Consider the following 24,105-nt stretch of genomic DNA (forward strand, 5'->3'; position numbering starts at 1 on the left):
TTTTAGTCCATAAAGTGCTTTCTGGAAACAAAGTACTTTTCTTTTAGGAGTCTCCATTCCTGGAGGAGCATCCATATACACTTCTTTATTAAGATTGCCATTTAAAAAGGCGTTTTTGACATCCATTTGGTAGATGTTTCATTTTTTAATAGAAGTGATGGTAATAAGGCATCTGACAGTAACCATCCGTGCAACATGGGCAAATGTTTCTTCATAGTCAATCTTGTATTCTTGACTATATCCTTTGACTACTAGACAAACTTTATATCTTTCTAGAGATCCATCGCTCTTGGTTTTGACCTTAAACACCCATCTACACCCTATAGTTTTCTTACTCTTAGGAAGGTCTTGAAATTCTCAGGTCTTCGCTTTTTTGAGGGCTTTAAGTTTATTCTCCATAGCTTCTATCCATTCAATATTTTTTTTGGCTTCTTCAAAGTTCTTGGGTTCTACGTACGAGTGAATGACACTAAGGCAAGCTCTATGTTTAGGTGTGAATGAATCATAAGAAATGAACCTAGCATGGACTTTTCTATTTCTCTCAGTTCTTCGTGGATTTTCTTCATTTGAAGAGGTAGTTTCACTAGATTCGTTATATTTTTCTATTGCACTTTTAAAATTATTTTTATTTCTATAGGAATATGTGATAGGATCTCTAGATGTTTCTTCATCAATAGGTTGATAGGTAGATGGGTGTAGTAAAGAGTTATTTTCCTCAAGTTCATTATCACTAGAGTCATTACGTGAAAACTGTTAAAATATATGTAATACCTATATATATATATATATATATATATATATATATATATATATAGTTCTCATTCACTACCCGATAAGGGGTAGTTTTGTAATCTCGCCCAATAGGGGCATTTTAGACTTTTTCCTTTTCTTCTTTTTTCCTTTTTCTTTTTCTATTTTTTCCTTTTTCTTTTTTGTTTTTTTATTTCTTTTTTGTGCATTTAATGCACAACCATTGGGGGCCCCAACAAAGAGTCGTTGGGCCCCCAACGGTCACAATTGTGACCGTTGGGAGCCCAACGACTCCTTGTTGGGACTCCCAATGGTCCCTCTCTCTTGCTTTTCTAACTCTCCCTCACTCCTCTCTTGCCTATAAATAAGTGGGGTCTCCCCCTTTGTAATGTGTGGCTTCTTCAAGCCCTTTTGTGCATTTATAAGATTTTATGCTTTCTAGCCATTATTGGCTTTTGTGTACGTCCTCTTTTGGACTTGTTCTTTGATTTCTATGTGTGAATGTCCATTGTAGGACATACATTTCTTTTCCGCATATTTCATTACATGGTATCAGAGCCTTGGTTGTGCTCTTGATTCATATTGCTAGTTGTCTTGTTTTATCTCTCTTTGTTTGTCCTCCATTCTTGATTATATAATGGAAGGAGAACAAAAGATTGATCTCTCCTTCAAGCTCAATGGTACTAACTACATGATGTGGGCCGCCGCCATGGAGAACAACCTCAAAGGTAAAAAGCTTTGGGGATACGTTATGGGCACAATTAGGGAACCTCAACTTCAACTTACGAAAATTGATGGTGATCAAGAAAAAGCTCTAGAAGGAAATGCTCGCATGGAAGCTATTGAAGATCACCAATCCAAGGTAGAAGATTGGGAAAGTAAGCATGCAAAAATTCTTGCATGGTTCATGAACAACGTGGAGTTAAAGATTTGCGCCAACATTGCTAAATTCCGCCAAACAAATGAAGCATGGTTCTTTATGAAAGGTATGTATACCCAAAAAGACCTTGCTCGTCAATTCTTCATCCAAGAAAAAATTCGTACCATTAAGCAAGGTGAAATGAGTGTAAGAGATTACTATAGCACTCTTGGCCCTTTGTGGGATGAGCTATCCCTTCTTGAACCCAAATGGGTATCAACTGAAGATGTTGAAATGAGGAGAGAACAAATGGAGAAAGAACACTTTTTCCAATTTTTACATGGGCTTAGGCCCGAATATGAACAAGTTAGGTCCTCCCTTATTCATAGATCCAAACCACTTCCATTGGAAGATGCCATAGCCGAAATATGCCAAGAAGAAACACGTCTTGGCATGATTAAAGGAGGAGATGAAGTTCTTGCCGTGTCTAAACCCGGCAATCATATGAAAGCATATAAGCCTCCACACTTTGGGAGGCAAAATAACTATAATGGCAATTATAGGAAAGCCATTTGCCATCATTGTCAAGAACCGGGTCATATAAGACCTAATTGTCCAAAGATAAATGAACCTCCAAAAGGTAAAGTTGCTATTATTGAAGAAATCCCATAAAAGGAGGAGACAATGAAAGGGAAAGAGTCCTTCTCCCTTGCTCAACTATCCGAAGCACTACAAATTCTACTCAAGTCGCCATCAACTTCGGGAGCCGCCATTGCCTCTTCTTCTCCTCCAGGTACGCCTTCTTGGATCCTTGACTCTGGAGCATCTTTTCATATGACCCCTATTGAAAATGGACTATCCAATGTATGTAGCAACTCCAAAAATTCCTTTGTTTCCACCGCCGATGGTACCTCTTTACAAGTTAAAAGTTTTGGAACCTTAGATTTTTCAAAAGATTTTTTTGTGCCAAATGTAAGAGTAGTACCTCAACTTAATTTAAATCTTTTATCGGTCTCCCAAATATGTGATCATGGATGTGAAATCTCCTTCTCAACCAAGGATTGTTCTATACAGGATCTCCAGTCCGGGAAGCGGATTGGGCAAGGCCATAGGAGGGGAAATCTCTACTACATGACCCACTTGAAACTTCCTACTAACTCATTTTGTAATCATGTCCAAGATAAAAATATAGAAACTTGGCATCAAAGACTTGGACATCCAAGCTTCTCAAAAATGTACTCCTTTCCCTTTGGAAAGAAATTTTGTAATGAGAAACATTTTGTTTGCAAGAGTTGTATTTTTGGAAAAATGAAATCCACCCCATTTCCAAAGAGAACATTTGTGTCAAAAAGACCCTTTGAATTAGTTCATTCGGATGTTTGGGGTCCTTCTCCGGTCATGTCAAAAGGAGGATACTCATATTATGTTACTTTCATTGATGATTTCACTCGATATGTGTGGATCTATTTTCTCAATCTAAAATCCGAAGTTTTTAACTTCTTTAAAAAATTTCATATGATTGTCAAAAATCAATTTTCAACTAATATCTCCATTCTTCGATCCGACTCCGGTGGAGAATATCTATCAAATGAATTTCAAGAATATTTGGAAACCAATGGAATTTGTCATCAAAGGTCATGTCCTAGGACTCCCCAACAAAACGGTCTAGCCGAAAGAAAGCATAGACACATCTTGGAAACCACTAGGACTCTTCTTATTTCCAAAGAAATTCCAAAATGCTATTGGGCCGAAGCCGCCTTAACCTCCACTTATTTGATAAATAGAATGATATCCTCATCCCTACAAAATATATCTCCATATGAAAAACTTTTTGAAAGAATACCCGATTTTAATAGATTAAGAATTTTTGGGTGTAAGTGCTTTGTCCTTACACATAAAAGAGATAAGTTATCTCCAAAAGCTATCGAATGTGTGTTCTTAGGATACGGAGAAAATAAAAAAGGTTTTAGATGCTTCGACCCCAAAAGCAACAAACTATATATATCCAAAGATGTTACCTTTTTAGAAAATGAGAACGGCTTTGAGAAAAATAAAGATATTGATGAAAGCGAAAATGCTTTCTTATTTGATCTTCTCTCTCAAGAAGATGTGACTCCTCACGAAGAGGAAGTTCCTAATGATTTAGAGGATACTCCTCTTAGTAATGTTGAAAATGAAAGTAATAATTTTGAGAATAGGTCAATTCAAACCTATGCTAGGCGTGGTCAAGAAGCTCCCATAAGTGCTTTAGAAAAATATTCTCAAAATTCCAACATAGAAGAAACCTCTTTAAGGAGATCTAGCCGAATCTCCAATCCTCCTAATAGGTTTGTTTCCTATGAGTCCCTAACACCTAAATATAGGGCATGCCTAATTGCATTACACTCTTATCATGAACCATCACACTATAATGAAGCCAAAAACATTCCTCAATGGGTTGAAACCATGAAACTAGAACTTAGTGCCCTTGAAAAGGCTAAAACTTGGAAAATAACTTAATTACCCACTGGAAAGAAGTCTATTGGATGTAGATGTGTCTTCAAAATTAAAACTAAAAGTGATGGGTCATTAGAACGTTATAAAGCTAGGTTGGTAGCCAAAGGATATGCTCAAGAATACAGAATAGACTATGAAGAAACCTTCACTCTCGTAGCTAGAATGACTAGTGTTAGGACTCTTATTTGTTAAAACATATGTAATAATACCATAATACCCGATAGGGGTATTATGGTCATTTCACAAAGTACCCCATAGGGGTACTTATTTTGTTTCTCGTATTTCACTATTTTTTATTTTTCTTTTTATTTTTGTATTTTTTGGATACCGAAAAGGGGCCCCACAATGGAGTCGTTGGGCCCCCCAACGGTCACATATGTGACCGTTGGGGGCTCCCAACGACTCTATTGGGAGCCCCTTTGGTCTCCTCTTATAAATAGGGGGAACCCCCCATGTATGTAGTATTGCTCTTGAGAGCTCCTCTTCAATAATAGTGATATTATTTTTCATGTGTGTAGCCTTTTTATAAGGCCCTTTGTATATCCCTTAGTGGATTTTCTCTCTTGTGCTTGTTGCATTTGTCCGTGTGGGACATAGTGAATGCTTTAGCATTCTTGGTTTTTTCCGCTTATTTTATTACATGGTATCAGAGCCATAAGATCTTCTAAAGGTAAAATCTTGTCTCTCTCTACTTCCTTTCTTTCTCACATCTTCCTTGTGTAGCAATGGAAGTCAAGATCGATCTATCATTCAAACTCAATGGAAAAAATTACATGATGTGGGCATCCGCAATGGAGAATAATCTCAAAGGCAAGAAGCTTTGGGGTTATGTAATGGGAACCGTTCCGGAACCCCAACTTAAGCTCACAAAGATGGAAGGAGATCAAGAGAAAGCACTTGAAGGCGATGCTCGTCTCAAGGCCATTGAAGATTATAATCATCAAATGGAAGATTGGGAGAGCAACCATGCAAAAATCCTTGCATGGTTTATAAATAATGTCGAACTTAAGGTATGTGCAAATATTGCAAAATTCCGCCGGGCAAATGAAGCTTGGTTTTTTATGAAGGGTATGTTTACCCAAAAGGATCTTGCAAGAGCTTATTTCTTGCAAGAAAAAGTAAGAACCACAAAACAAGGCGACATGAGCATACAAGATTACTATAGTGCTCTAAATCCTTTGTGGGAGGAATTGACTCTTTTAGAGCCTAAATGGGTATCTATGGAGGATGTGGTTCTAAGACAAAAACAAATGGAACAAGATAGATTGTTTCAATTTTTATTTGGGCTTCGTCCCGAATTTGAACAAGTGAGATCCTCACTTCTCCATAGATCCACGTTTCCTCCCTTAGAAGAAGCTATTGCCGAGATTACTCAAGAAGAGACTAGGCATAGCATGGGTAAAAGCATAGAGGAAGTTCTTGCCGTATCTAAACCCGGCAATCATGTTAAAACATACAAACCACCTCATTTTGGTAAGCAAGGGAGTGGTGGAAGAAAAATGATTATATGTCACCATTGTTATGAGCCGGGACATATTAAACCCGTTTGCCCAAAGCTAAATGGGGCATTCAAGCCAAAGGTGGCTTCCGTTGAAGAATCCACCACCAAAGAAGATGACGGCAAGAACGGGGATCTCAAAGACACTCTTGGACAAATCTCCTTGGCTCTTCAACAAATCTTAAAGGTCACTTCTTCCACCTCCGGTGCCGCCATTGCCTCATCATCACCTCCCGGTACGTACTCTTGGATTTTAGATTCCGGAGCTTCTTTTCACATGACCCCTCATGAAAATGCATTAACCAATGTGCACACCAATTCAAAAATGTCTTGTGTCTCTACGGCCGATGGAACTTTTCTCAAAATAAATGGTGTTGGAACTCTTGATTCTAAAAATGTTCAAAATTTCCTTGTTCCAAAAGTTAGAATAGTTCCAAAATTAAATCTTAACCTCTTTTCCGTTTCTCAAATAGCCGACCATGGATGTGAAATATCTTTCTCATCCCAAGGGTGCTTTGTGCAGGATCTCCGGTCCGGGAAGCGGATTGGGCAAGGCCATAGGAAGGGAGACCTTTATTTTATGGATAATTTAATGCTTCCAAATACCTCATTTTGTACTTATGTCCAAGACAAAAATATTGAAACTTGGCATAAAAGGCTTGGACATCCAAGTTACTCTAAAATGTATTTTTTTCCTTTTGGACACAAGTTTTGTAAAGAAAAAGATATCAATTGCAAAGATTGCATTTTTGGCAAAATGAAGTCTACTTCTTTTCCTATTAGATCCTTTGTGACAACAAGACCTTTTGAATTGGTGCATTCCGATGTTTGGGGGCCATCTCCGGTTCTATCTAAAGGTGGTTATTCATATTATGTTACTTTTATTGATGATTATACTAGATATGTATGGATTTATTTTCTTAACTTTAAATCGGAAGTTTTTAACTTCTTTAAAGAATTTCATGCAAAAATTCAAAATCAATTTCAAAGTCAAATATCCATTCTTAGATCCGATTCGGGTGGAGAATACTTATCAAATGATTTTCAAGCATATCTAAAACAACATGGCATTTGTCATCAAAAATCTTGCCCAAGAACTCCTCAACAAAACGGTCTAGCGGAAAGAAAACATAGGCATATTTTGGAAACTACTAGATCCTTACTCATTTCTAAAAATATTCCTAAAAATTTTTGGGCCGAAGCCGTGTTAACCTCCACCTATTTAATCAATAGGATGCCATCTTCAAAATTGAATAATATCTCTCCTTATGAAAAACTTTTTAATATGACACCCGACTACAATCGTCTTCGGATTTTTGGGTGTAAATACTTTGTTCTTTTACATAAAAGAGATAAATTGTCACTTAAAGCAATATAATGTGTATTTTTAGGATATGGTGAAAATCAAAAAGGCTATAGATGCTTTGATCATAAAAACAATAAGTTATTTGTCTCCAAAGATGTAACCTTTTTAGAAGATGAAAATGGATTTGACATATTGGAAAAATCAAATGAAATTGATTATATGTTTATCAATGATCTTTTAGAAGATTCAAATGATGACTCTTTGAGTCATCCGGAAATTTTAGAAAATACTCATGATTCTCATGATGATGATGTATCACCAACTAATGGTGACAATCTCCAAGTATACACTCGGCGTGAGGAAGCCCAACCTATTAGTGCTTTAGAAAAATTCTTGCGGCTTAATGAACCCCTAGAAGAAACCTCCTTTAGGCGTTCTTCTAGAGAATCAATTCCACCTAATAGGTTTGTCTCATATGAAACTCTTTCACCTAAATATAGAGCTTGTCTAATAGCCTTGCATTCTTACTATGAACCCTCCCATTATAATCAAGCAAAAAGTATACCTCATTGGGTTGAAGCAATGAAAGTTGAACTAGATGCTTTAAATAAAGCTAAAACTTGGGAAATAGTTCACCTTCCTCCAAATAAGAAAGCTATAGGATGTCGATGGGTCTACAAAGTCAAAACAAAAAGTGATGGTTCCCTAGAGCGCTATAAAGCTAGATTAGTTGCTAAGGGATACTCACAAGAATATGGCATCGATTATGAGGAGACTTTTGCTCCCGTGGCTCGCATGACAAGCGTTAGAACTTTAATTGCGGTAGCATCATCTAAGAAATGGCCTATATTCCAATTAGATGTTAAAAATGCCTTTCTTAATGGTCAGTTGAATGAAGAAGTATATATGGATCCTCCGCCGGGAATCAGTGTTAACCAAGGTCAAACCCTTCGGTTATTAAAAGCCTTATATGGTCTTAAACAAGCCCCTAAGGCTTGGTATGATAGATTTAGTGCTATCATGTTACAATTGAGATTTCGCTCATGTTATACTGACATTGCTCTTTTTGTTAAAAATGCAGGTAATAGTATCATCATCCTTCTGCTTTATGTTGATGATATGATCATCACTGGCAATGATGAAAGCGGTATTCTTAAAGTTAAAAATATGTTAAAACATAATTTTGATATGTCTGATCTGGGTTTTCTCAGGTACTTTCTTGGCATAGAAGTTGCATACTCTCCTCGAGGGTATATACTGTCACAGATGAAGCTTGCTGCAGACATATGTTCCAAATCTGGGATTTCAGATGATAAAAAGGTGGAGACTCCCGAGGTTATCAATGCTAAACTACGACTGGAGGATGGAGTTCTGCTGGACGATCCTACGCCCTACAGGCAACTCATAGGCTCCCTCACCTATCTGACTATCACCAGGCCCGATATTGCTCATGCTGTGCACTCTGCAAGCCAATTTCAGCATGCTCCTACATCTGTGCATATGAGTGCTGTGCTCCGGATCATTCGATATATTAAAAATACTTTGACTAAAGGGCTATTCTTATCCTCAATCTCTTCCTTAGATTTACTAGCTTATACTGATGCTGACTGGGGAGGAAACCCAAATGATCGAATCTCAACTACTGGCTTTTGTGTATTCCTAGGAGATTCGCTAATTGCTTGGAGGTGCAAGAAACAGCAGAAAGTCTCATTGTCTTTTACTGAAGCAGAATACAGGGCTATGGCAACCACTACAATGGAGCTGGTGTGGCTTCGAAGTCTTCTTCAAGATATGGGAGTCGAAATTACCGGGGCTTCGAAGCTTTGTTGTGACAACAAAAGTGCTATCTACATTGCCAGCAACCACACTTTCCATGAGAGGACGAAACATATTGAAATGGATTGTCATTATGTACGTGATGAATATCTTCGTGGGACAGTAACACTGCCATATGTCACTTCAGAATATCAACTTGCTGATTTCTTCACCAAAGCCCTGCCTGCTCCTCGCTTCTTGTTCCTCCTTGGCAAACTTTCGGTCATTCCCCCGTAAAGTTTGAGGGGGGGTGTTAAAACATATGTAATAATACCATAATACCCGATAGGGGTATTATGGTCATTTCACAAAGTACCCCATAGGGGTACTTATTTTGTTTCTCGTATTTCACTATTTTTTCTTTTTCTTTTTATTTTTATTTTTGTATTTTTTGGATACCGAAAAGGGGCCCCACAATGGAGTCGTTGGGGCCCCCAATGGTCACATATGTGACCGTTGGGGGCTCCCAACGACTCTATTGGGAGCCCCTTTGGTCTCCTCTTCTTATAAATAGGGGGAACCCCCCATGTATGTAGTATTGCTCTTGAGAGCTCCTCTTCAATAATAGTGATATTATTTTTCATGTGTGTAGCCTTTTTATAAGGCTCTTTGTATATCCCTTAGTGGATTTTCTCTCTTGTGCTTGTTGCATTTGTCCGTGTGGGACATAGTGAATGCTTTAGCATTCTTGGTTTCTTCAGCTTATTTTATTACATTATTGTGGTTGCATCAGTTAAAAAATGGCCTATCTATCAATTAGATGTTAAGAACGCATTTCTTAATGGTGAATTAAGTGAAGAGGTTTATATGGATCCTCCACCAGGAGTATCTATTGGTGAAAATAAAATTCTTAAACTTAAAAAGACACTGTATGGGTTAAAACAAGCTCCAAAGGCTTGGCATGACAAATTTAGCAATGTAATGGCTAGCTTAAATTTTCGTTCATGTTATACTGACACTGTGTTGTTTGTGAAAAGTGCAGGGTCCTCAGTAGTTATTCTACTACTATATGTTGATGATATGATCATCACTGGAAGTGATAAGCAAGGAATCCATGATATTAAGAAAATTTTAAAAGAAAATTTTGACATGTCTGACCTTGGTTTCTTAAGATATTTTCTAGGTATTGAAGTTGCATATTCACCTCGAGGGTACATCCTCTCTCAGATGAAACTTGCTGCTGACATCTGTGCCAAGTCTGGAATTTCGGATGATAAGAAGACAGAAACCCCTGAGGTTATCAATGCAAAGCTGAGACTGGAAGATGGGACACTTCTTGAGAATCCTACTCCCTACCGTCAACTCGTTGGGTCTCTGACATACTTATCCATCACTCGGCCAGACATAGCTCATGCAGTTCACTCCGTCAGTCAGTTTCAACATGCACCTACAATTGTGCACATGAGTGCAGTCTTAAGAATTGCCAGATATATTAAAAACACCATAACTAAGGGAGTTTTTCTTTCCTCTTCATCATCCCTTGATTTAATTGCTTATACAGATGCTGATTGGGGAGGAAATCCCAATGATAGAGTCTCAACCACTGGTTTTTGTGTTTTCCTAGGTGACTCTATGATTTCTTGGAGATGCAAGAAGCAACATAAAGTATCATTGTCCTCAACTGAAGCCGAATATCGTGCAATGGCCACTACAACAATGGAGCTTGTGTGGCTTAGAAGTCTCCTCTGTGATATGGGCATCGTCATCTCAATTCCTTCGAAGATGTGTTGCGATAACAAGAGTGCTATCTATATTGCAAGCAACCACACCTTCCATGAGCGTACTAAACACATTGAGATGGATTGCCACTATGTTCGAGATGAATACCTAAAAGGAACCATAGCACTGCCCTATGTCACATCCGAGTACCAGTTGGCGGACTTTTTCACCAAAGCTCTTGCTGCTCCTCGTTTCATGTTTCTTCTCAACAAGCTTTCCGTTGTATCCCCGTAAAGCTTGAGGGAGGGTGTTAAAATATATGTAATACCTATATATATATATATAGTTCTCATTCACTACCCGATAAGGGGTAGTTTTGTAATCTCGCCCAATAGGGGCATTTTAGACTTTTTCCTTTTCTTCTTTTTTCCTTTTTCTTTTTCTATTTTTTCCTTTTTCTTTTTTGTTTTTTTATTTCTTTTTTGTGCATTTAATGCACAGCCATTGGGGGCCCCAACAAAGAGTCGTTGGGTCCCCAACGGTCACAATTGTGACCGTTGGGAGCCCAACGACTCCTTGTTGGGACTCTCAATGGTCCCTCTCTCTTGCTTTTCTGTAACTCTCCCTCACTCCTCTCTTGCCTATAAATAAGTGGGGTCTCCCCCTTTGTAATGTGTGGCTTCTTCAAGCCCTTTTTCTGCATTTATAAGATTTTATGCTTTCTAGCCATTATTGGCTTTTGTGTACGTCCTCTTTTGGACTTGTTCTTTGATTTCTATGTGTGAATGTCCATTGTAGGACATACATTTCTTTTCCGCATATTTCATTACAAAAACTCATCATCACTAGCATCATCATTTCTAGATAATAACTCAAATAAAAGAGAATAATGCATATTTTCTTTGTGAGGTTCACATTTTTCAAAGCCACTAACATTTTCCATAAACCTCACATTTTTTGACACATATAATTTGTCGTTTTTAATATCATAACATCGAAACCCCTTTTGAGTTTCGGAGTAACCAAAAAAAGCACATGTGATAGCTTTTTGGGAAAGCTTGTCATTCTTGTCCATAAGAACAAAATATTTGCATACAAAAATTCTTAACCTATTATAATTAGGTTCTTTTGTGTACAACATTTTAAAAGGTGAAATTTTGTTTAAATTTTTGGATGGAAGCCGATTTATGAGATAGACAGATGTGAGAGCTGCCTCGGCCCATAATTTTTTTGGTATGTTATGTGAAATGAGAAGGGTTCGAGTAGTTTCAATGATATGTCTATGTTTTTTTTCGGCTAATCCATTTTTGTTGAGGTGTTTTCGAACAAGATTTTTTATGGAGAATACCATAACTCTCAAGATATCTTTTGAATTCATTTGATAGGTAGTCTCCTCCAGAGTCGGTTCTAAGAATTTTTAAGTCACTATTAAATTGGTTTTTGATCATCATATGATATGTTTTGAATGTCATAAAAACCTCATGTTTGTGCTTAAGAAAAAATATCCAACAATGTCCAGTGTAATCGTCAACAAAAATCACATAATACGAAAACCACCCCTTTTGATAAAACAGGTGCCAGTCTCCATACATCCGAATGGACAATTTCAAATGGTCTTGTTGTAAACATAAATCTTTGATTAAAAGATAAACTTCTCATCTTTCTAAGAGTAAAATCATTACAAGTGAAATCACTTTTACAAAGATATTTAACAAAAGGTAAATAAGAAATTTTAACAATATTGGGATGTCCAAGCCTTTTATGCCATACATTAATATATTTATGTTGGATAACATTACAAAAAAGGGTTTTTTGAAATTTGAAGGAAGTTGACATAGTATAGATCTCCCTTCCTAGAGTCTTTCCCAATCAACCCCCCAGACTGACGATCCTGTATCCAACATTTATCAAATGAAATTTTTATATCACATCCATGGTCCGAGAGTTGAGAGACCGAAAATAAATTTAAGTTTAATTTTGGTATAAATCTAATTCTTGGGATAAAAAAATCTTGTTTTTCAAAATTTTCAATTCCTTCGATTTCAAGAGAAGTTCCATCCGCTGTTGAAACAAAGGATGGAGATAATTTTTTTGAATATTCGGAAAAAGAACAAATACTTAGAGACATATGAAAGGAGGCACCCGAATCTAAAAGTCAAAAAGTTTTACTCGGAGGAGAGAAAGTTAACATGGCGACTCCGGAAATTGCCCCTTTGAGAAGCGGTTGAAGTGCTTCCATAATTTGATGCAAATAAAGAGCTCCATTTGAAGAAGATGGACTTTCTTCCTTTTGGGATTGCGATGTAGTAGCCATGACCAGTAACTTCTTCCATTTTGGACAAACCAGTTTGATGTGCCCCGGTTCCTTACAAAATTGACACACAACTTTGCTATAATATGTTTTTCCGCCTTGCCTACTATTTTTCCTTTCTCCTTGATTTTGATTTTTGAAGTGGGGAGGTTTCTAAGTTCTCAAATTGTTTCTCGGTCTTGAAACGACATTAACACCTTCACCTTCTTTTTGGTTGGAAGGTGTTGTAAGAACACTTGAGTTATTTTTGCTTATACCCATACGAGTATCTTCCCCACTTAATTTAGTAATTACATCCTCAAAAGAAGGGGAAGTAAAGGCGGATAAAAAAGATGATCGTATTTGTTCAAATTTGGGTCAAGCCCATTTAAAAGTTGAAAAAGTGACCATCTTCTAATTGTTTATGCCTAAGCTCAATGGCTTCACCACTCCATTTGGGCTCAAGCATTGCAAACTCATCCCAAATAGAGGACAACTCCGCAAAATACTCTCTAACAATCATTTCGCCGTGTTGGAGGGTCAAGGCCCTTTTTTTAAGATAGTACTTGTGAGACAAGTCTCTTGAAGTGTATATTTTTTTAAGATATTGCCATGCTTGAGAGGTCTTTTTGAATTTGATAATGTTGGCATTGATTTTTGTTTCAACACATGAGAAGATCCATAATAGGATTTTAAAATTTCTCATTCTCTCTTCGCCTTCAAGAATCTTTATTTCTCCTCTTTCTACCAAGGTAATTATTAGTTTTGGTTCCGGTATTGAGCCTTGGACATATCCCCAAAGCCCTTTACCCTTGATATGGGCTTCCATATTACCATCCCAGACATGATAATTTGAGTCATTGAGTTTGAACCCAAGCGAGAAGTGAGAGTCTTTTTCTACCATTTTGAGAAGAAAGAAAATATAAAGTGAAGAGGATCTTACCACAAGCGAGTCTTTAGAGCCTACTTGATGTGGTATGATTCTTTCGATCTATATTGCAAGGAGTCTCCAAGTCGAAGATCAAGAGAAAGGTAGGTGCATGCCTTTCGAGGCACACGATCTTCTTCAACAATCACCTTTCTTCTTCAATAATTCCCAACGGCTTTGATGTGGTATGATTCTTTCAATATATATTGCAAGGCGTCTCCAAGTCGAGGATCACAAGAAAGGTAGGTGCACGCCTTTCGATGCACACAATCTTCTTCAACAATCAAGTTTTCAAATAACTTGATATTTCAAATGATAGCATAAAATAGCATTCAAATGCTTTATACCACAAAAGAAAAGAAGTGCACTAAATGCATTGTTTTAATAAATGTGAGGAGACAAAACTCCTCTCTCAATTACACTTTACAATGGGCTCACATAGCCCTTATTTATAAGGCTTACAATCACTTAAAGATAAAGAGTCGTGGGGCTATTCCCAACAGCTCTTCAGCCCAATGTCTCTAATTTCAGACAGTGGCTGACTGTTGTACACTGTACACAGTCAGCTACGGACTGTGTACAGAAATATTACATAAAAAGAGAACAAAATTAAAAATGAAAAAATTACAAAAATAAGAAAAAGTAAAAAGAAAGAATTACAATCATATTAAAAAACATGAATATTCGTAAAATGTAGAAATGACTAAAATACCCCTACAGCTAACACAAGAAAGAAATATATATAGAAAATACATTGTCTTATGAATTACAATTTAACACAAACAACGTACAGAGTTCATGGTTAATGTTACTAGTAAAATTTAGCAATTGTTCACTTGGCTGGAGCTTACAGTATTCCACTGACTCATTGAGATTGATGCCACACATTCAAACATCTGTTCCAGTTTTGTTGTTTAACTGAATCTTATTAACATTTGTATGCAGCAGGATATCAAAATAAAGAGCATTTTGTGTTATATTTGGGGTGCTCATCTTTGACATTGATTTTTTTTCCTTCTGTTGCTTATGCATGACCACAACATTGTTATCCTTTAAAAGTTTTTTGAATGGAAGTGTTGATCTGGTGTCTACAACCTACAATAACTGATTGAATCACTCAACGTATTGTTGCACCTGGGCAAACCTTGATTGCTTGTTCTCATTGTTCTTGTCTTGCTTTTGTGATTTATCTTACCTCATGTAGCATAAGTGTTAATGGGAGTTTATTTTGTTTGATTTTTTCATTGGTTGGTCTTTTGATTCTCTCCAGGCTCGACTGATTGAAGTGAGAAATATTATTATTGATGCAAAATCTGGAGTAAGTGGTGCAGGTAACAGTCAATTTCCCACTAATCTAGTTCTATGTTTTGCTTTTAGATACTGTAGTTTTTTTTTGTTTTTATTATCATGTTTTATTAGATGCTTAAGGTTTTACTAGTAATGTGCGGGTGCTCTGCACCAAACTAAGAACAGGAGAGAGAGAGAGAGAGAGAGAGAGAGAGAGAGAGAGAGAGAGAGAGAGAGAGAGATTACCTGCCGGAACTTTTCCCACAGAAAATGAAAATCAAACAGATTGTGTATGTAAATCTTTATATATATATTCTCAGCCTGACCTGGCCCAATTATGCTCACAGACCTAATGGGTGGGCCGTGGGTTGAGCATTTTCTAGTGGGCCGGGGTATGACATGGCCAAGCCAGGTCAATGGTCTGATCCATTAGAGGGCAGGGCTGGCTTGTTGCCCACCCCTAAGTGAAGAGTAGCACAGTGCCATCCATGCAGTGCCACATTCAAAATAATGATCACAGAGTTTGGTAGGACTAACCACCATGCCATGATCAACAAATCAAACCACTGCTCAGTTCCCCTGAGTTTATACAGCTTGAACCACAAAATGCATCCATATTGATCTCTATAATCTACTGATCACTGCTAGAGTTCCAAACAGAACATCTGGGACCCATAACAAGAATTCATGAACTCATTGCATGAAAAATCACAGCCCCACCCAAAGCCCCCTGACTTAGTGTTACGAAAAAACCCAAAGCGCACCCTAACTGTCCTTGAACCACAAAAACTCACATGATAGAAAACACACACTCAAGTAGCCCATACCCATTAATCTGGTGTAAGTGGTGCAGGTAAGGGTCAATTTTCCACTAATCTAGTTCTATGTTTTGCTTTTAGATTCTGTAGTTTTTATTGGTCTTTGCAATCATGTTTTATTAGATGCTTAAGGTTTTATTTCCCTTATAATATGTGTTTGATACTTAATAGTTTCACTTTTCTTTGTTGACTATGCAACCTTTTTTTAATAAACTTACAGGATTGCATTGTGGAACATTCTTGTAGGGCGTGGTGCAAAGGAGGCAAATTTGTATACTGAAATTGCCGAGGGAATACACTCTTATGGAATCACTAAGCACCGTCATGGTATGCATGGTTGAATTCACATTAGATAACATTTTTCAATTTTGTAGTTGCAGTGCCATAAACCTTCTTCCTCACTTTTTTTTCTCTCATGTGTGCATGCATTTTTTTTCATTCCATTCAACTCTCACATAGGTTATGCTATATTGAGTTACTAGCTATTGCTTACACTGGCATGTTGAGTCCAATTAAATGGATTTTTTCATGGTTTATGTATCTATGTATGTATGTATGTATGTATGTTTTGTATATAGTTTTTGTTGAAGATGAGTGCACCACAAATTTGTTTTTGGAAAGTATAATCTCACTAATGATTTTTTTATGTAGATATGACCATATACATGGGTTTATCATGGTTCATTTACCATGGAGCAGGCTTTGAACCAATAAATTCAAATATTAAAATATATTTTGATAAGCACACAGATGGATGATCCATATTGTGTTAAAATGTGACCATCAGAAAAATGACTTTGCATCCAATTTGCTAAATGGGAAACGTGATTGAAATGCTACTCATTCAATGAAGTACGATCATTTGCATTGTACTTCTAAATCCTTCTGCAATCCATAAATCCATTTTGCAGCCTCACCCTTTCCACATTCACTTGTGGAAATTTAGTAACCTTCCATTGGAGAAGACCTAATGTGAGTGATGTTGCACTGAAAGCTAATAATCTACTTCATACCCATAAGTTTGTATACCTTTCCAGTTGGGGCCTAGTGATATTGTAATCATATCACCCTTATTTTCATAAATTGCGAGCCGTTGATTTTCACTGTCTCAAAAGTAGGATCCTATGATGTATTAGACATGATAAAACCTTCTAACATATTAAATAAACCATGCTAAACATATCTGTATAGATCCACCATTTGATGGCCGGATCCATGCAAACAAGAGTGTGTACCACCGTAAGGTATATGGTATAGAACCACCATATATCTCCCCCCTCCCCCACCACCACCACACACACGCACACACGTGTCTGTAAAGCAAGATTATTCATAACTGCCCAAACTTGCATGATTCTTACACTGTTCATTCCTTTTTAGTTTTTATCATAGATCAGGGCTTCAAAATGTTTGAATTAATTGGCTTTTATTTATCGTTTGCATTCTAGTATTCTACCTTTTCAGATCTTTGTTAGTCTTTGTTTGTTAGCTGCTAAATATGTTTGTGAACTGCTAATACGTCATCTCAAGGTTTGTTTGGAAAATTGATTGCTTGCATTATCCATTTCAGTTCCTGAAATTGAGCAAGGGCTCTCTGATGCCTCATCTTCAAAAGTAGTAGTCAGTTTTACGCCACATCTAATGCCAATGGTAAAAATTGCCTTGAACACTGGGTTGTTCAATATGAGTTGAAATTGCTTTTCTTTTCCTTCTTAAGCTGTAATTTTAAATTTCTATACTGCAATCTGTGTTATAATATTTTGATATTTCATCAGAGTCGTGGCATGCAGTCAACCATATATGTGGAAATGGCTTCTGGAGTGACAACAAAGGACTTGTACCAATGCTTGAGTTGCCACTATGAGGTAGTTTTTCTCCTGAAATGTTTTCTTCTTTCCTTGTGTTCTCTTTTGCTTTGAATGGCCTAGCAATTTACGCATCACAGTAATCCTTCAGGTCCCTTTGCCTCTACTTTTGTCAAGGATGGGCAATGGGCTGCCCAGCTTGTCAATGGGCTCTGGCCTGGCCAAAGTTTCCTGTCAATTTGGAGGGGCCAAGCTTCTGGGGCTCAGAATCTGGGTCAAGGCCTGGCTGGCTGAGCTATGGGTGGCCTGTAGCCTGCCTGCTAAAGGCAAGTCCATGCCAGGCTGGGTCCCCTAAAACCCCGGGAATGGACTGGGCCATGGACTGCCTGGCCCAGTTCCTAGTGCTACTTTTGGCTAGATGGTAATTCATATTTTAGAAACATGTATCTGACTGTGAGAACATTTCAAATCCATGGATTCTTCTGGAAAAGTCCCATTCAATTTTAAAGTATAGGCAACATTTATGCAAGAGTAAAATGTGATGGTGGTATGTTAAACATTTAAGCCTGCTTTATTGACAATTTTGAAACTCAATTATTGTCAATATATTCTATGCAACGATGAAAATTTCTGTGAGCTGTTCAGGCTATTTTTGGTAGCAATATTTTGGAGTCAACTTTGTCTTGGCCCCAAATATCCTCTCTGCTTCCAGTTACCAATTGATTGGGTGATTGACCAAATCTATGGAGACCTGAAACCAAAATTTCAATGTGTGCCTGACCAAGTCCATTGTGATGAAAGCCACTGAATAGTAATCTCACCTGTCCTTGTAGTGATTCTTAACTCTCAACATGAGTTTCAGTTTGGGTTGTTGGTTGTCGAGTCTCTAATAGGTCATCACATGAGCCAAACTCTGGCTGTTACCTGGACTCTATTTTAGCTCGAGTTTGTTAGGAGTAGGCTTGGGTTTGGCTCAAATTCAACCTAGTTAAGCTTATTATAAAATTGTATTTAGTATTCTCTATACACGCCCATGTGCACACACTTAATGAGCTTATTTGACTCTTAAGTCTTAACAAACCTAAGGGGTTTTTTGTTTCATGCTATTTTCATATGAAACAGCTCTGGTTCATATGAAAATGAACATTTTCTGAGGCGGATGAAACAAATACGCTGAAGCTTGGGATTTGGTGGGGCTACCGTTGACTGTGGGTTTCATATGAAATACATTCCATTTGACCCCCACCTCCGGATCAAATTTGCCACCATCTTTTCTGACAATGGCGTAGCCTACTTTTTTGCATGTGGGACCCCATTAAGTTTGTCACTCTCGTTCAAAATGAGTGCACCTCTCTTGCGGTAAGTCATAATAAATGAAAAAAGTTACTTTTTGCATGTGGGTCCCACTTTACCTTGTGAGTTTCCCATTTAACATGAAACAAACAAAAAACAAGTTTGTTTCTCATGAAAATTATTTGACAGGAATCTACCATCAGTGAAACAAAAATTTCATGACATTTGTGTTTCTCTTTTTCACGCCTGAAACAAACGCCCCCTAAGAGTTTGCTTACTGCAACAAACAAGCTTGAATAGCACTCATATCAAACTGAACTCAGATAGTTCTCCAAGGACCCAGTTTGTTGCTCAACTATAGTATGAAGCTCCTATGAACCTCTCAACACTTAAAACCAATGTGGATTTTATGGAAAATATGAGATGTTAGTTGCACTTTGCTATACTCAAAAGAAAAAGTACGAATATATGCCAAAGGTTATCTTCCATATTGTAGTATTTACTACCCATGGATCCTTTTAGGCGTGCCTTTTCCTTTTGTGACGTATCGTTGATTACATTGTATTTGTCATGCTTCAATGCATCCAGAGAATTTGGCAACTGTCTTTGCTTACTGAATTAGAAAGTTTACATCATTAAAAGTGTATGGCATGGATAACGACTTTTGCATTTCATTCCTAACATGTTTCAGAGTGAAGAATTTGTTGTTTTGTTGGAGAAAGGTGCTATACCTCATACTCGAAATGTCCGAGGATCGAATTACTGCTTCATGAATGTATTTGATGATCGGATCACTGGAAGAGCAATAATAGTGTCTGTTGTAAGTTGATATATTGTTATCCAGTTGCAAGTATATTTGCATATCTGAAGATGCATAAGAAGTCAACCAGTAGTTTGGTTTCCATGTGTTGTAGTCATGTTTGACTGAATTTTGCTCAAATGCAGATCGATAATTTGGTGAAAGGAGCTTCCGGGCAAGCACTCCAAAACCTTAATCTGATGATGGGATATCCTGAGAGCACCGGACTACGTTATCAACCATTGTTTCCATGAGATGATTTATTTTAGACTTTACATGATGTAGGTAGGCTGAAATTTCTGCCTTCTGATTCTCATAACTGTCTAATATCTTTACTTGCTGATCTCCTTTCTCTGGATAAGCAGCAAATGAAGGGGTACAATAAGTGCAGTACAAAGGTAAGCGCACATGCACCTTCCAAGAGGCTCACGGGGAAAAAGTGGTTGATCTGGATAAGATCTGCGGTCGCAAAGTCTTTGGTTCTTCAGTCAAGAATTCTGTAGATTTTTTCTTGAAATTTTGTTGTCTTAGTATTTGAATGGTCGTGTATAACTTATCAAACGCTTAGTAAAAGGGACTTGTACACGAACTGGGAATGTTACGCAGAAGCTGCCTGCGTTATGAAACTCAATTCTCCTGGGTGGTTAGAGAGAAATTTAAGAAGGTATAACAGAGAAAAAAGACAACCGTACCGCCTTAAAATTATTGGTGCACATGCTTAATAATTTCCTGGCCGCCTTTTTTTGATAGGCAAGCTGGGGTTAGGCAGATCCCCACCAGTCATGCAACGATACCATTGGGTTTTGAACTTGCAACGTCCCCAACACATGGTTATGTGGCGGAGCCCCTGTTGGTATCTCCTGGCCATCTTATTATGCGGGATAGGTGGAAACTCTGGTTAGATGGATCTGAGTCCTTGATGGTTCATGTTTGGGTCTCCAGGATTTACGATTGAGCCATAAAAGTTGGTCAAATTGTTCTTCCAGTTGTAAACCCATGATCTGAGCCCTTAATTTCTGTGGCTAAGATTATACTGGTATATCAAAGCCTAGTTCGTCTTATGTGAATCTTCACGTAGTCTCTAATGGGGTGGAAGTGCCGTCTGCTAACTCTCTCTTGGGTTATGTAGCTCCAAGGGGTTAAAACTGTATTTTACCAACACAACGTAATCACAGAAGTGCACAATGTCAATACACGTAATGAATTCATGTCGGTAGTAGCTTATTGCTAGTAGGAGTTAAAGAATTCCGAAATCAAGCTTTTGTTCTCAGACTAATCACAGGTTTTGTTTCCATTTTATGTGAGATTATTATTTCTTAAAATAAAATGATTTCTAACAGACCGTTTGGCTTTTCCACATTTTATTTACATCTCCATACAAGGCTCTGTTTGGGAGCCGGACTGGAGAGGGTGATGGAAATTCATTGATTCGCCTGCTGTTGTTCAGAAGCCCAGATTTGGGACATTGGCCTCCCATCTTCCTATTTTCGACTACATCCTCATGGGGATGTAGTTGATAACTCCACTCCCATCACCCTTTCATTTGTGCTCCAACACTGGCTCCCAAACAGAACCTTATTTTGATGGAGGATTTTAAATTCAGTGACTCGTTAAAGGCAATATGCATTCCATGTTCTGTAATTACCTTGAGAAGAACTTGCAGACCACAGCCTTTCGAAAACAAAACTTGCAGACCACGCCCACTGATGTCAGACCAGCAAAAAAGACATACGCTTAATAGTCTTGACAAGTCTCTAAATAGAGACTGACAAAAAAGCATTATTTGGTGCTCTTTTTCATTCAAATTCTTGGAAGATATGAAGGCGATTTGCACCTTTTCCATTGCTATTGGATAAGCACGAAAGTAGATCCGCTATCAAACAAACGAGAGAGAGAGAGAGAGAGAGAGAGAGAGAGAGAGAGAGAGAGAGAGATCATTCACCATTCAACATTACCAAAATACATCCAACAGAATATTGGATGGGAGAGACAAAAGAGAAACATAAGAGCAAAACAACCACAATCTAGATGGTGATTGTGCATAGATCAGAGTACAAGTCGATCAGCCCCTCCCCCCTACTATGTAACTTAAGAGCCAGATACACATCAGACATGACCCATTGCCGAAGCCTTCCGAAATCGAATTTGATGCCCCTGAAAAAGATGTCGTTTCTTTCGGTCCATATGACCCACCATGCTGAAAGCAACCAAACCCGCCACAATAATCTCCATTTTTTTTGTGTCGTACAATCCTGGGACCAAGCAAGAGGTCCCGAATAACGGAGCACGGACGAGTTTGAACAGGTGGCGCACCCCAAGTTTGAAAAAATAAGTCTAGAACGACCGGGCAGAACCAAAATAGGTGAGTCGTATCCTCTACAGCCTTCTCGCAAAGAACGCACATGCTTGGAAATTGAATCCCCCGTTTCTTGACATTAATTTGGGTTTGAACACGGTCCAGAGCCACAAGCCACGCCAAAGCTTTTGCCCTTGGAGCTGGCCCCTTACCCCACATACAATCACTGGGAAACCAGTCCATCCCGGACGGCAACAAGGAATGGTAAACTTGCTTAATGGAGAACCTATCTCCGCTCGCCATGGCCCAGTGAAGCCACGGCAGGCCATGGACCGGCCTAAGATCTCTGCCACTGAAGGATCGAAGTGTCTTCCGCCACTCCAGCCAGAGGGACGAGTGACACACTGAACTGGGTGTGGAAAGAAGGGATTCATGTAGACTACCATATTTTTGCCTAACAAACGTAGCCCAAGAAGATTGAGATGTGGAAGCTTCTCAAGCCCACTTCAAGACTAAAACGATGCTCCTCTTTCTCAGAGCTGGAATCTCCAAGCCGCCTCGTTGCCTCGGGAGAACGATCTGTTGCCAAGAAACAAGCGGGTACTTTTTGTGCGACACATTCCCAGACCAAAGGAAGTGCGAAAGCAAACGGTTAATCGTCTGCTCTACTATCGTCAGTATAATAGACATGCTCATTCGAAACTCTGGTAATCTGGCTAAAACATGGCGAATGAGCGTCACTCGTCCCGCAAAAGATAAATATCGAGCCTTCCAAGCCTGCAATCTCCCTTGCATCCGCTCTATGGTAGACATCCAAGTAGAAGTTCCTGCTGGCTGCAGAGAGTGCAACGATAGACCCAAGAAATTGACAGGAAGGTCAGATATTGGGCAATTGAAGATCCTTGCAGCAGCCGATTGGAGAAGAGGATCAACATTGAGTAAGACCAGAGCGCACTTACTCTCGTTCAGGCGAAGGCCTGAAATTGCAGCGAAGACTTTAATAATGAAGCACAACCTGGACATTTGATTAACATTCGCATGTCCAAATATTAAAGTATCGTCTGCATATTGAATTGTGTGACCAACAAAACCAGGAATGCCCAAGGATTCCAAGCCTGTTTCTTCTGCCCTTTTCATGAGAATAGGTAAACCATCTACCGCGATATTAAAAAGGATAGGTGCTAGAGGACAACCCTGTCGTACACCTCTAGCCAACTTGAATTCTTCCCCTCTCATTCCATTGATGCAAACTGATGATACAGATTTTGTGACCAACTCCTTAACCCATGCTATAAACCGGCTGCCAAACCCCATATTTGTTAGAGATTCAATCAGAAAATCCCATGCCAGACTGTCATAAGCCTTGTGAAAATCCAATTTTAGCATGAAGTGCGGTGATCCAGTCGACTGTAAAGAGTGAAGAACCTCAGTTGCACAAATAAAAGATCCTTGCAAACTTCGACCTGGAATAAAAGCACTCTGGTTCGGAGAAACAAGTTGATCAATGACAGCGCGCAATCGATTAGCCAACACCTTAGATATAATGCGATACAGAGCACCCATCACCGAAATCGGCCTGAAGTTGGATATGTCTGACGCCCCTTGCCTCTTAGGAATCAAAGAGATGACTGCCACATGATATGGTTTAGGCAACCTCGCATTACGATAGAATTCATCGAACAAGTGGAGCAGGTCAGTTTTAACACTTGACCAAAATGCTTTAAAGAAGTCGATGTGAAAACCATCAAGGCCTGGTGCCTTCCATCCCGATAATTCGCTAATAGCATTCGAAATCTCCACTTCAGTGAATCTAACCTGCAAAGAAACTGATTGGTTTGCCGCCAACCGCTTATAGCCCATATCGCCGATGACACCCCCGACGCCTAAGTCGGCCGAATACAACCTGGAGAAATAAGAAGTAATAGCTGGCAGGCAATTGTGCGGACCAAACTGACATCCATCGATCTCGATCGAGAGTATCCGGTTCTTACTGTATTTATTTGATGCGTTTATATGAAAAAAACGTGTATTATCATCGCCATTAGCCAACCATGCAACTCTAGCCCTCAACTTCCATCTAAGCTCATCTCGTGCTCTCCATTCTGCAACGAGAGCAGAGAGTACGACGATACGCTCCTGCAACTGAAGCACTTACCCTCCGGTACACCAACAAGATCGACCTGACGTTGGGCCAAATCGGAGAGCT

The 24,105-nt window shown here is 38.5% G+C and overlaps 1 protein-coding gene across 3 annotated transcripts in view; it reads left to right on the plus strand.

Moving 5' to 3' along the window:
- The window catches only part of LOC149841843 (putative N-acetyl-gamma-glutamyl-phosphate reductase, chloroplastic), a 36,944-nt gene extending 16,686 nt beyond the window's left edge, over positions 1-20,258 (plus strand). For 2 of the 3 annotated variants that reach the window (XM_089998730.1, XM_089998732.1), the window contains 7 exons: positions 14,872-14,932; positions 15,953-16,033; positions 17,277-17,356; positions 17,482-17,571; positions 19,496-19,624; positions 19,750-19,888; positions 19,969-20,258. In XM_089998730.1, the coding sequence (XP_089854856.1) occupies positions 14,872-14,932; positions 15,953-16,033; positions 17,277-17,356; positions 17,482-17,571; positions 19,496-19,624; positions 19,750-19,857 (549 nt within the window). In that variant the 3' untranslated portion in view covers positions 19,858-19,888; positions 19,969-20,258. The remainder of the gene's footprint in view (positions 1-14,871; positions 14,933-15,952; positions 16,034-17,276; positions 17,357-17,481; positions 17,572-19,495; positions 19,625-19,749; positions 19,889-19,968) is intronic. The other variant, XM_089998731.1, reaches the window with a different exon arrangement.
- Positions 20,259-24,105: the final 3,847 nt, after the last annotated feature.

The sequence above is a fragment of the Nuphar pumila genome, chromosome 3 (genome assembly GCF_984573655.1).
Source record: "Nuphar pumila chromosome 3, dmNupPumi1.hap1.1, whole genome shotgun sequence".
Lineage (NCBI taxonomy): Eukaryota > Viridiplantae > Streptophyta > Magnoliopsida > Nymphaeales > Nymphaeaceae > Nuphar > Nuphar pumila.